Raw genomic sequence first — 12,095 nt, forward strand, 5'->3', positions numbered from 1 at the left:
TATAAATCAAATTTGCAATTAATTTTAACACAAATTGTAAACAAAAAGGCTTTTCTGCTGGCAGACCTAACAGAAATAAAACAATACAATAACAATAATAAAGGGACAGGGATAAAAGTGCATTTCCCATCTTCAAAAGGTTTTTGAAATGTAGACCAGAACACAGCTGACCTAAGCTGCGGAAAAGTATTATAGAAAGATATGCTGCAGAACACTTTATAGCATAGTTTGCATAAAATGTGCATTGCCATTGTCATTTCCAAATCTAAAATAAATAGGATTTGAGTGTCGTCTCATTTGTTATGTAAGCTGTGGATTCCACAAAAAAGCAACATATGGCTTTAATAATTCTTGGCTATTACGTGTTACCATTATTAAAGTCTGTGTGAAGTTTATTCAGAGAACTGTTTCTAAAAATAATAATGTATTTCTGAAACACATTACAAAGACTGTAAAACCATTTCCGAGTTCAGGATTATACATGGTCTTAAAATCATGACTCGATGACGCACTGGAGCCACCGAGTATGGCCCCACCCCAACACAGTCATAGATATATACACTAGATGTCGCCTTGGGGTTCTAAGCATGCATCCAAACCGCCGCCATCTTGAAACGGGTCTTGTCATAGAAAGTAGCTAGGTAACGCTGCTATCTCCGCCTGTACTTCGAATTCATGGACGATGCCGGACTTTTGTGCTGCGTATGGATGTTAGGCCTACTACTATGCATTATAGTTAGAAAAAGTAGATTTTCATAATATCAAAACTTTCATTTTTTTGTACTCAATGCTAAATACATGTCTGACTGTGAGAACGAACCCCCCCAAGAAAATCGCATTCATGACGGTTTATGATGATTTTATTTCTGTTACACCATTGCCTACAATGACGCTGATGCAGGGCTCCCGTTTCAAGATGGCGGCTCTATTTGACGCATTCGTCCCAATGAACTGCCGTAGCCAAGGTGACATCTAGTGTACATATCTATAACAACAGTCACAACGAACATTTATTTATGTTGTAGCGGTATTTGAAAGTTGAAAAAGACGGCAACCTTTCCTGTGAGTGAGCGTGGTTTTAGCGTAGGCAGTAGACAGGCCCCCAGCATTTAAGAGTAGAGAATTCTGCCTTTTTTTAAAGAGTTTGATAACTTATTTTATTAACTTTACAAGTATTTATCATTTAAATTTGGCTGGGTGGTTAACACATTTTTCTGTGGTGTGACCACAGAACACATTTAACATCAGACTTTACACGCCCCTTATAAGTCATCATAAGAGTTGTAACATAAATTGTTGGCATTTGGCCAGGTTAAAATACAATCCAGTGGGTTAACAGTAGAAGAAATTATTAAACTTTTAAAATATAAGGCTTTTTAACTATGGACATTGCAGTCTACTATTTTATATCATTTTATTTTATTATTCTTTTATATTACAAGCACCTCCAGTTTTAATGCATTTTAATGCAATTGAGTAGGTACTTCAGCTATCATTAGTTCACAAAGTTTGACAAAACAGATTTTACAAACTGGCAATAATTAGCAAAATAACATCAATATCAACAAATTATCTTACATGTACCGCACAATTAACTAGCAAAACCCCCAAAATACTACAACAAATGTTTTGTCAAACCAGTGATAAAAATTTAATCTTCAAAGTAAATCAGTCTTGAAAGGTCAATTTTTTTGTGTTTATGGCACAACCTTCTTAACCTCTATATTTCATTTGCTACATCCTTTCCACAGACCCTCTTTTTGGAAACTCTATGGCACCAGTCTAACAACTCTGTTTAAAAGCACAGATCCCCCCAAAAATTCTGTTTACTCACCCTCCAAGTTGTTTTTGTGCCATGATATCCTCTTCGTATTAACTGCTTGCACGTTTTGGACTAAAAGCTATTTCCAAACAATAGCAGCGTTTACATGGACGGTAACAGTTTGTTTTTAATCATGCTAATAGCTCAGTCAAAAAAAATAAATCCTGTGGGAAAAACAATTAGTGTGGATAAAAGGGTATATAACCCTGATATAACCTTTTGATAAACCATCAACAGGAACAGAAAATGGCAGAGGTAAACGGTTGGGTAACAGGTCCATCTGTAATGGTCCGCTGGGATGCCTGATGATTTGTTTAGTGTACCGTGCCAGATGATCTAATCTGAAGTTTGATGTTTGGGACATATAAAAACATACATATTTTTATTCATCCTTCATGAAAACAGTACATATATAATCAACAACCTGAAAGATCTCATTCAGGTTTAAAAACTGTCCATGTAAACGTAGCTACAAGAGCCCGGCAGTATTAGGTCTTATTTCAGGCACAGAAGTAGTTGAGAGGCAATGACATTTCTTCCTTTTGGTCTAGTATGTCGTCTTTTGTTGCATCAGAAGTGGCTTTTGTGTATGTGCGAGGATAAAGGCATAAGAACCTTTATGAGGTTTGACACTGTACACCTCCAGGGGGGTAAAAGTCTTCCTCCTCAATAAAGTGGTAATGATGGCGCTCCTGGGTCAGGTCACAGTCCTCAAGGTCAGCATAGATATAGAGGTCATCATCCATGGCATCGGGCTCAGTGTTCGCCTGTTTTTCTGGTAGATACCTTTCTAGTTCCTTCAGCTTGTTCATTGGGAGGAAGTTCTCCTCAGGAAAGACAACCTAGAGAAGATAGCATATGGTATAGGTCAGGGGTTTTAAACTTTATGATGGCAGGAACCCCCACATATGATGAACCTTTAGCAAGGAACCCCTGTCCTAAAATATATATTCATGTTTTGTATAAAGAATCATTTAAAGAGCACCTATTTCATTGCTAAAAAAACAACATTATTTTGTATATTTGGTATAATACAATGTGTTCGCCTGGTTTATGGTTAAAAGACACATACCACATATGTAAGACGATGAGGTAACACTTTAAGGGGTGCTCATAAGACTGACACAACACCTTCATAATCATGACATGACACGTAACATGAACATGAAGGAGATTTTATGCACGTTTATGACAACGGTCATTGAGTGTCATTTGTTCGATTATGTCATTTTTAATCCAAAGATGACATTGTTTGAAATGTCTTTGTTATGACAACTTGACATTAACCAATACATCATAACTTGTCATAAATCTGTCATAAACATAACATAGCAGAATAATTATCGACTTAAGAAACTGCGTAGCTCTATGCTTTAACATTACATTAAACTGTCATTCGAAGTATTTCCTTGCCTTTTTCTAAACAAATGTTGTTGCATCGTCCCTCTCTCCCACGCCACCAGAATTTTCCGCAATGGCGCTCGTTTTTCCTCTCTTTTGTGTGAAAATTGTCGCTCCAAATCCAAGTAAACCGATGTGTTTAGGTCTGCCGCTTTGTAATACCTCACGCGAGTGACAGCGGAACGCAGCAAATGAGGAAGAGAGAAACGCTCGGATCTGATTGGTGAATGAATTGGGTTTGGTTTTACACTGTGTGAGTTTGAGCAAGTTTGACTGACTGCTAAAGCATCCTGGATTGTAATGTAAATACCATAGACAGTAAAAGAAAGGTAAATACGTGAACACGTGAATGCAGCATCTGAATACAGGGAACTATATGCAAGATAATTGCCATCATTTATAAAGAAGATCGCATTTATGTATGAATCAAGAACATGAGTTTATATTAAAAATTGCCTTAAAGGGGAATCGAACCCAGATCGCCCATGTCATGGGTCCGTGACACTAACACAGTGCCACAGAATCAAACCCTTAGTTTTAAAATACGAGTAAAAGCGATACAGACCCCGTCAGGCTATGGTAGACATGTCATTCAACCTATTTAAAGTCGATGTACTATCACAAGGGTCTTGAAAATTTATTATGAAGGTTGAAAAACTACATGGTGTCGCTTTCACAAAATGCAACAGACCATCAAAAGATTACACTTAACTTCATGTATGTGCACAATACATAAAAAACTGACAACCTACAGAACTTGTTCTTTCTCACACAGAGGGTTTTGAAATTTTCTGACATAGAAGAAAAAATTAACAAAACATTTAATGAATTAATTTAAATAACTGTTTTCCAGTGATATGGACCCGACGTTGCATGGCTTAATCCATCATGTACTGTTTTAATTTAATTTTAGGTGAATGCAATCAAATATAATTTTTATTAATTTTAATTATTATTATTATTGGATAATTAATTTTATTTCTTAAACCTGGAAGCCTTAAAAAAACATTTTGAACTGAAGAATATGCATGACGCTGTTATAAAACTATATGACACCGTATTAAAGCTCACGTAACACACGCTGTTTCTGGATTTCTGATGTTAATATGGAGTACCTATAGAGTTGTATGACATCCTTTATATCTCCTACGAGTCTTTAGTTTAATCAGATTTATAAAAGAAAGATTAGCTTTACCGTATTTTTACGATAACGTACGAACAAATGAAGGAGGAGTTATACCGCAAGAGGGGCGAGTACGAGTCATGCAACACTATACAACACTGTTTTAACTTATGATTCACTACATGTTCGTGTCATTTATATAATATGTACGCGACTATTTTCAACATAAGACAGAAGTCTGACTTACCGCGTGCAACTCGTCATGACCCGGTTGGGAAAATCCACCGCAGCAAAACTCCGCTGCTACCCCGGATAATAAACTATATCCATCGTTTTCATAAGGCTGGATGTATTCTCCTTACATCCAAAAACACAATTCATCTTTCGTGCCATTGTTGACTTTTGAAATTAAACAAAGCTGAGTGGCGTGATAAGCTGTTTGCAAGCTCTAGCGTCTCCCGCTGATTGACGGGTGGGCGCGGATTTCCGAGGGAAGTGCCCATTTAAAGAAGTGATACCTATAGAAAACCCCTGAAACGTCAGTTGAAACTGTAATCGAAAAAAAGTTTCCGAAACTTGTACGAACCCTGGCGTAGTGCATTCAGCACAGAAATACTCTGTAACATGTCCAGCTGCTTTTTTGACACTGCCTACGTTTAGCATGAGAAAACAACTCTATAACTGTGTTAATAAGTCAGAATGCTTAAAATACCATTGAAACCCCCCCCCCCTTAAACTTAATGACATTTTAATGACAAATTCAATTTGTATCACTGGTAAAAAGTGGTCAGCTATGTTGTCTTGGTAATGTCAAGTTGTCATGATAAGTTATGATGTATTAGTTTATGTCGAGTTGTCATAACAAAAACATCTCAAACAATGTAATCTTTGCATTAAAAATGCAGGGCTCGAAATTGCGACCATTTTGGTCGCATATGCGACTGAAATTTAATCTGTGCGACCTTAAAATATATTTGGGAAAAATAGTTAATTTAATTTTGAGCCCTGAAACGACATAACTGAACAAATGACACTTAATGACAGTTGTCATAAACGTGCATAAAATTTCCTTCATGTTCATGACACGTGTCATCTCATGATTATGACGGTGTCGTGTCAGTCTTATGAACACCCCTTCAAGTAAAATGTTCCCGATGATTCTATGTAGAAAACAGTAAATCACTAAAAATGACTTTACTTGGGTATTCACAGACTGGTTCATAAATAATGTAATAATTTAAAATCATGTTGTTAATCAAAAAGTAATGCTTACATTGAAAAGAATGATGAGTCTGCCTTTTTCAAATGGTCGGCGGTACATAGGCATCCCCTCATTCAGAACACATTTCTTATCTCCAGGTTTAATCAGCTCCCCTATTAAAAAGGGAAAAAAACGAGAGAAGATTTGCTCTACACATCCATAAGGTACACATAATATCCATTGTGGTAGCCCTTGCTCACAAAAAGGTTTGAGACGCACAAAACCAGACTACCATGACAGGCTGAGTAACAGGTCAGAGCTAATACCTGGCAGAAGTCTTAGCAACCATGTTAAAATAGAAAAGAAAGGCTCATAACGACGCCAAAGAACCAGCTACTGTTTAAAAAATTGCAACCAGCAGCTAAATATCTGGTACTAATGTATGCCACCATCATTGAACTCAATTGGTCACTGCAGAAGGCAATATATGGAAACAATATATTCCAATTATGAAAACGACCATAAGGCGTGCCATCTGCCAGGGTGACGTGCTATTCATGCCGTCCTTGTCCCACTGGGCAAGACAACTACCTCCTGTAGATAACATCATGCTATGATATACTGATTCCCTATTGATGACTCCTCATTATGGAAAGTTGCATGTAATGTTTTCACACCAATAAGAAGGAGCATTTACCTGGGTGGGATGTGATAAGTAGAGTTCTGTTGTCCAGTGTCTTAAGGGGTTTTTGAAAACCACATAATGACTCTACCAACTGTAGCTCCATGCTCACGTAGAGATCCTCTCTTTGTCTGAGAGGAAAAATGCCAAGCATCTTAGTAAATTTTTTAAACACCTAGCCTAAATAAATAATTTAAGCATTAAAACATGATGTCATATATACAGTGCTAACACTGAAATAAACCAAACTGTGCTGCCCTCTCTAGGAGGCTGAGGCTGGTACGAAAATTTGACCCTGTCTGTGAGATTCAGGCATAGATTATGTGATTTCATTCATTGACTTCAAATTGATTCCAATCCTTGACATGATTTTACTCAGTCAATATTCAAGATTATTTTTCACAGAATGTTCTTTACATTATGTAGTAGGGATGAGCGATAATTTGTATATGATTGTCATTGCGCATCTCGTCGGTGAAGCCGGTTCCGTGATTAGAAGTAAATTGCCATCAGCTGCTTTTAGATGGAACGGCATTTACTAAACAAAGCCGTAATTCACTGACAATCGGGGCAATTTTGCGGACGTATCACCTGCAATATGGCCCAGCTTGTCAGTGAACTACAGCTTTGTGTAGTAAATGCCACTCCATCTGAAAGCAGCTGATGGCGATTAACTTCTACCCAAGGAACCGGCTTTACTGACCAGATGCGCATGATATCGCATGCAAATTATCGCCCATCCCTATTATGTAGGATAAGTCTGACTTTATGTACATAACAGTAAATTATAAGAAATACTGTACTTGGGTTTTATAGACTGGGTCACAATTGTACCCAAATTGAAGCGTATAATATTGCACCCTAATGTCACAGAAGAGAATTGTTAAAGAAACACACACACAGATTTCCTAAAACAAACCAGCCTTAAAATATTTCAAAATTTCTATTACAAAACTGTGTCATGTGATTTTTTTGATTGTTATAATTTCAAGATCTCAAAATAGTATTATTAAAATGCCTAACACCATTAACTAACGAGAATAACTGATATTTTACTTTAATCTAGCTCTACATTCACACATCCAGACTCCTCTTACCTGGTAAAAACTAAATGTGCCTTTTGGTCTAAGACAATGATGATGTCTCCCGGTTCAAGGCCAGGCTCCTGATCCCCCTCCCCATGAAATACTATTTTCTGTCCATCTTTCATACCTGCATTAACACATCAATAAACAAAATTGAAAACTCCCACTAACAAGAATGTATTGGACTGCACTGTGCTTTTCAAATCCTTTCCTTACCTTTATCAATGTGCACCTCTAAAATTTTCTTCTGTCGTAGTATCTTGCGACCAGCGCATGTTTTGCAGCGGTCACGATGACTGAGGCGCTGGCCTTGCCCCTGACAACCAGTGCAGACTGTTGATATCTGCTGTACCATGCCAGGTGCTAAGTGATGTAACCTGACCTGTACACCCACCCCGCGGCATAAGGGACACACTTCAATCACTCCTTTACGACCCCCACGACCTGTAAAAAAAATGAATCCAAATTTTTTAAATGAATAAGACTAAAAAAAACATCAAGATACGATTTGTTTTGTATTTTAGCATATTAATTAAAAAAATATTAAGTTGTACCTTCACATTTTCCACAGATGACATTCTTCTGGACAGCCAGTTTCCTTGTGGTTCCATTATAAAGGTCTTCCAAAGTCACTGACATCTGATGCACCACATTTTTACCTGCGTAGTATCAAGACATGTCTGGATATACATACTATACACTGATCAATCGGTATAGTACAATATCAAGTTTTGTAAACAACAATGCCTTAAATTTCAATTTGAACATATGAAGAGTTTGGTTCCAAAACGCGATAAACGGCATTAAAAAAAAGTGTTACTAACAAAATCAGTATTGTATCAGGTCAGTATTAAAAAGTAAATTCTTAATTTTATGCAAAATCCAATATCTGCCGTGTCATATTTTCTCCTTTTTTCCCAAAACGTGATAAACGGCAGTCCTCCTTCTCTGCAGAAGGCAATAAATCCGCTCAACAAATCACAGCGCATCATTCCACGCATTGTAAACAACAATGGCAGCACTTAATCCTAGTTTTCCTCATCTACTTTGTACTCAGTGATCAACAAACAAACAAAAAACCGTATTTTCCGGACTATAAGCCGCATCATTAAAAAATGCGTCATTAAGACGAAATAGCATATATTAAGTCACAGTGGACTATACGTTGTGTTTATTTAGAAAATTATTTCACAAAATCCGAGCTGAAGAACAAACATTTAATCTGGAAAGGCAAGTTATTCAACTAAACAATAGCAGACAGAACAGCAGGCTGAATAGATGTCTGTACGTTAAAGTAATATTATCAGTTATTTAAATGATAAACCATAGCATACAGAACTTACCTGGAAGGTTGAATAGTCAAAATTACCTGAACAAGCCAACTAGCATGAAGTTCGCATATTCGTCATTCCACATTACTGAATTCATTGAATTACAAAAAAACAGAAGCAGCATATGACGGACTCTTGCAGCTGTAGACAGTAATGTTGTCTCTTGCCTCATAAATGTCAAAATTAATTCATACCGACTTACAAGGCGCACCTGACTATAAGACGCAGCACCAGCCAAGTTATGAAAAAAACCCGCGGCTTATAGACCGAAAAAAATAAAACTGTAATACTTTTGTTGGCATTTATAAACCTGTGGTGGTTTTCTGTAACAGGGAAGAAACGTAAGCCATCAAAATCGAATAATTTACGCGAGAGGCAATCGGGAGACAGAAAAATGCCGGTTGCTTGTTCTCCTGACAGCATCAAGCTTCTGTCACGCTAACACATTGACCCAAGGGGATCTTATGAAAAACTTTCCATTATTTTTCTTGAAGTCAGCGAAAATTGAGCAGGACCAAAACATTTTACAGCTGATCGCTGTCAAAAAAGTTCAGCGACAACGTCTCAAGGATAACAGCAGCAGTGACAGTGTTCTTAATATGATAAAGTATGGTAAGTGTTTTGATTAATGCCATTAATGGTTACTTTTTTAATCAGTGTATACCACTAGTCAGCTAAATGAATATAACATGGCAAAGATGAATGCACATTTATATACTGATTCAATAGATTTATATCATTTAAAAAAAACTTGTTATGGATTTATTGCATTTTGTGGAAAAGTTTTTATAATAAATCTTTAAAAATCAAATTATGCATTTGAATTGAATGTTTTTATAACCTAAAGATGCTATGTTAAACTTTGTAACCCAAAATAGTGGTTTTCATCTTGTTGCTTTCTTCGTACAGAAAACACGTTTTTACCGTTAGCGAAATTAGTCAAAATGGATTTATAGTGTTTTGGAACCAAACTCGTCATATATTATTGTATGACAAATACAGTGCCAGTAATGCCAGAAAAAGGTATGCATTTTTGTTTCATGTTTTTAGCATATCAAACCTGTAGTTAGCTATAACAGAAATGTGACATACCTCTCCTTTCCCTGTGAATCCCCCCTCCTCCAAAAAACATGTCAAAAATGTCCATGGGTGAGCCAAAACTTGGCCCTCCATTCCCTCCCTCTTTAATGGCCTTCTCACCCCCTCTGTCATACACTTCCCTCTTCTTGGCATCTGACAAAACTTCATATGCCTGGGAAATCTGTTTGAACTGAGAAAAAGAAAAAGCTGGTTATTAAACATTATACCACAGGGCTGTTGAATGCTTTATTCTGATTGGTTTAAATAATATTTTTTTTATATTTTACTATGTTCTTAAATAGAAGGTGGTGTTTCCTTTAAGAAATGTTCCACGGGTATGCATTATTTTTAATAAATGCACACCTGACCTGTCAAATGTCTTAAAATAACCACCAGAGCAATGCCTGTGGTAACCGTCGCACAAGCAAAATAATTGACTTTTAATAAAAAAAAAACAGGGTGGAGTGTTCCTCTTGTAGCTCAATAGTTAGGGCATTGTGTTAGCAACGCGAAGGTAATGGGTTTGCACCCCATGGAGCACATACAGATGTATAGTTTAAATACACCATGTTTCCCTTTGGATAAAAGCATCTGCCAAATGGATGGATGTAAATTGGTGAGTCTTACCTTCTCCCCCTCTGTTGGATTTTTATCTGGGTGATATTTTAATGCCAGTTTACGATAGGCCTTCTTCAACTCTTCAGGGCTGGCACTGGGCTTTACACCCAGCATATCATAAAAACCAGTCTCCTTTACCATAGTTGCCACAAAACAGTTCAATCTAGCAAATAAGAATATCTTAAAATGAATTGAAAAGAAACATGGTACTGTGACTGTTAGTTAATAAGTAATTGCCATTGAAATTGCTAGAATTACTATACATCTTGTACACATCAGTCACATATGGGACAACTAACAGTACTGATTATTAGAAAGCAATGTCTCAAATCGGTTTGGTGAAATTACACACTTCATTTGACAAAAATACTTTAAAAATTTTCATTATAGACCTTACTTATGTTACAGGATCATAAACTCCTGTTTGTTTTTCAATAGTGCTAAATTAACGTTACATCTCCAGATATGTATTGTCTTTTTTTTAAAAAAACAAGCAAATGGTTATATAGCCCACGACGTTATCCACGTATATTATTTTAAATCGCTGATTACCGTGAAATATTGTGAAGTCTCTTCTCGTCCTATGTCTCCGTATAAGAAAGAAGAGACTTCCAGAATCTTCCACTAGCCCTCGAATCTATCTGCTTCCGGTTGACTATTATTGGACTACTGCTCGCAGTACGACCTATTTCTGCTACCTACTGGACATAGTTAGGTATTACAAGCGGTGACGAGCATCGTTTTACTTACAATTGGCATTTTTTCAGCACGCAGGATGAAATATCTTCATTTGCATTATTTTTGTTTGTTTTAGATATATCAGTGTTAACATATATCAGTGATAATCATGTTCTTTAATCAGTGTGCCAGTGCATAATTGTAATAAAATTACTTATTCACTACATTTGTTTCTATGTGACTGGCAAACATCCCAGGATGAAGTGTCGTGCAGCCATCGTTTCATAGCGTTTGTCACATTTTGGGGATTTCAATTACTTTATGTCGTTCACCTCTATTGCCATTTTGTTGTATGGAATGCACGGAGCGTTGTCTATTCACATGAGCCAAGCTATTTAAAAGGAAAAAAACAGTTCGCCCGAACAGGGACTTGAACCCTGGACCCTCAGATTAAAAGTCTGATGCTCTACCGACTGAGCTATCCGGGCTTCTGATGACAATAAATGTGTTAATATTATAAATTTGCTAGAAAAATAGACAATCGTACGAACAGATTAAGTACAGTAAAACTAACCAAGTAAAGTAGTAGCGAAATTTACTTATTTAATTATAATCTTAACCATGAGTTGACTTCTATAAGGTGCCAAAAAGAGATGATGATAAATATTTGTAACTGTAACTGTAAAAAAAGACATATCAGGGCTTACTGTACACGGCTCCATAGCTCAGGGGTTAGAGCACTGGTCTTGTAAACCAGGGGTCGCGAGTTCAAATCTCGCTGGGGCCTGACATCAATTTTGTCTTATTCAATTCTACTTGATAGAAACCAACTACTTAACTTGCCCATGGAGCACGCATGTTATGCTACCATATATTTTATATAACAATACATAAAACATAAGGGCGTTCATTTATGGGTTTATTAAATAGGACACTGCTTAGTTTTAATAATTTACAACCTAATGTTTTGATATATAAGTTACTGTAGTGCGACATACAAGATGCGTTTTTATAGTATGCAATTGCATATTTTACATTATTACATCAACCAATGCCTTTTAAACTCTGAAAAAT

General features: G+C 36.5%; 1 protein-coding gene and 2 non-coding genes across 4 annotated transcripts; 1 reads left to right on the top strand and 2 right to left on the bottom strand.

The window, feature by feature from the left end:
* Positions 1–1,130: 1,130 nt before the first annotated feature.
* dnaja1 (DnaJ heat shock protein family (Hsp40) member A1) lies at positions 1,131–11,054 on the bottom strand. 2 transcript variants are annotated; one of them, XM_055204744.2, is made up of 9 exons: positions 10,896–11,054; positions 10,353–10,506; positions 9,738–9,915; positions 7,869–7,973; positions 7,531–7,758; positions 7,327–7,441; positions 6,245–6,360; positions 5,620–5,720; positions 1,131–2,664 (listed from the first exon to the last, which is right to left on the bottom strand). In XM_055204744.2, exons 2-9 carry the CDS (start codon positions 10,482–10,484, stop codon positions 2,440–2,442), a joined length of 1,200 nt encoding a protein of 399 aa, XP_055060719.1. In that variant the 5' UTR covers positions 10,485–10,506; positions 10,896–11,054; the 3' UTR covers positions 1,131–2,439. The 2 variants fall into 2 exon arrangements, with proteins under 2 accessions (XP_055060719.1, XP_055060720.1); XM_055204745.2 differs by lacking the exon at positions 10,896–11,054 and adding an exon at positions 10,741–10,880.
* Positions 11,055–11,436: 382 nt separating this feature from the next.
* Positions 11,437–11,509, bottom strand: trnak-uuu (transfer RNA lysine (anticodon UUU)). The gene has a single exon. It is a non-coding gene; the product is annotated as a tRNA-Lys (tRNA).
* A 226-nt stretch (positions 11,510–11,735) lies between these two features.
* trnat-ugu (transfer RNA threonine (anticodon UGU)) lies at positions 11,736–11,808 on the top strand. The gene has a single exon. It is a non-coding gene; the product is annotated as a tRNA-Thr (tRNA).
* Positions 11,809–12,095: the final 287 nt, after the last annotated feature.

The sequence above is a fragment of the Misgurnus anguillicaudatus genome, chromosome 3 (assembly GCF_027580225.2).
Source record: "Misgurnus anguillicaudatus chromosome 3, ASM2758022v2, whole genome shotgun sequence".
Classification (NCBI taxonomy): Eukaryota; Metazoa; Chordata; class Actinopteri; order Cypriniformes; family Cobitidae; genus Misgurnus; species Misgurnus anguillicaudatus.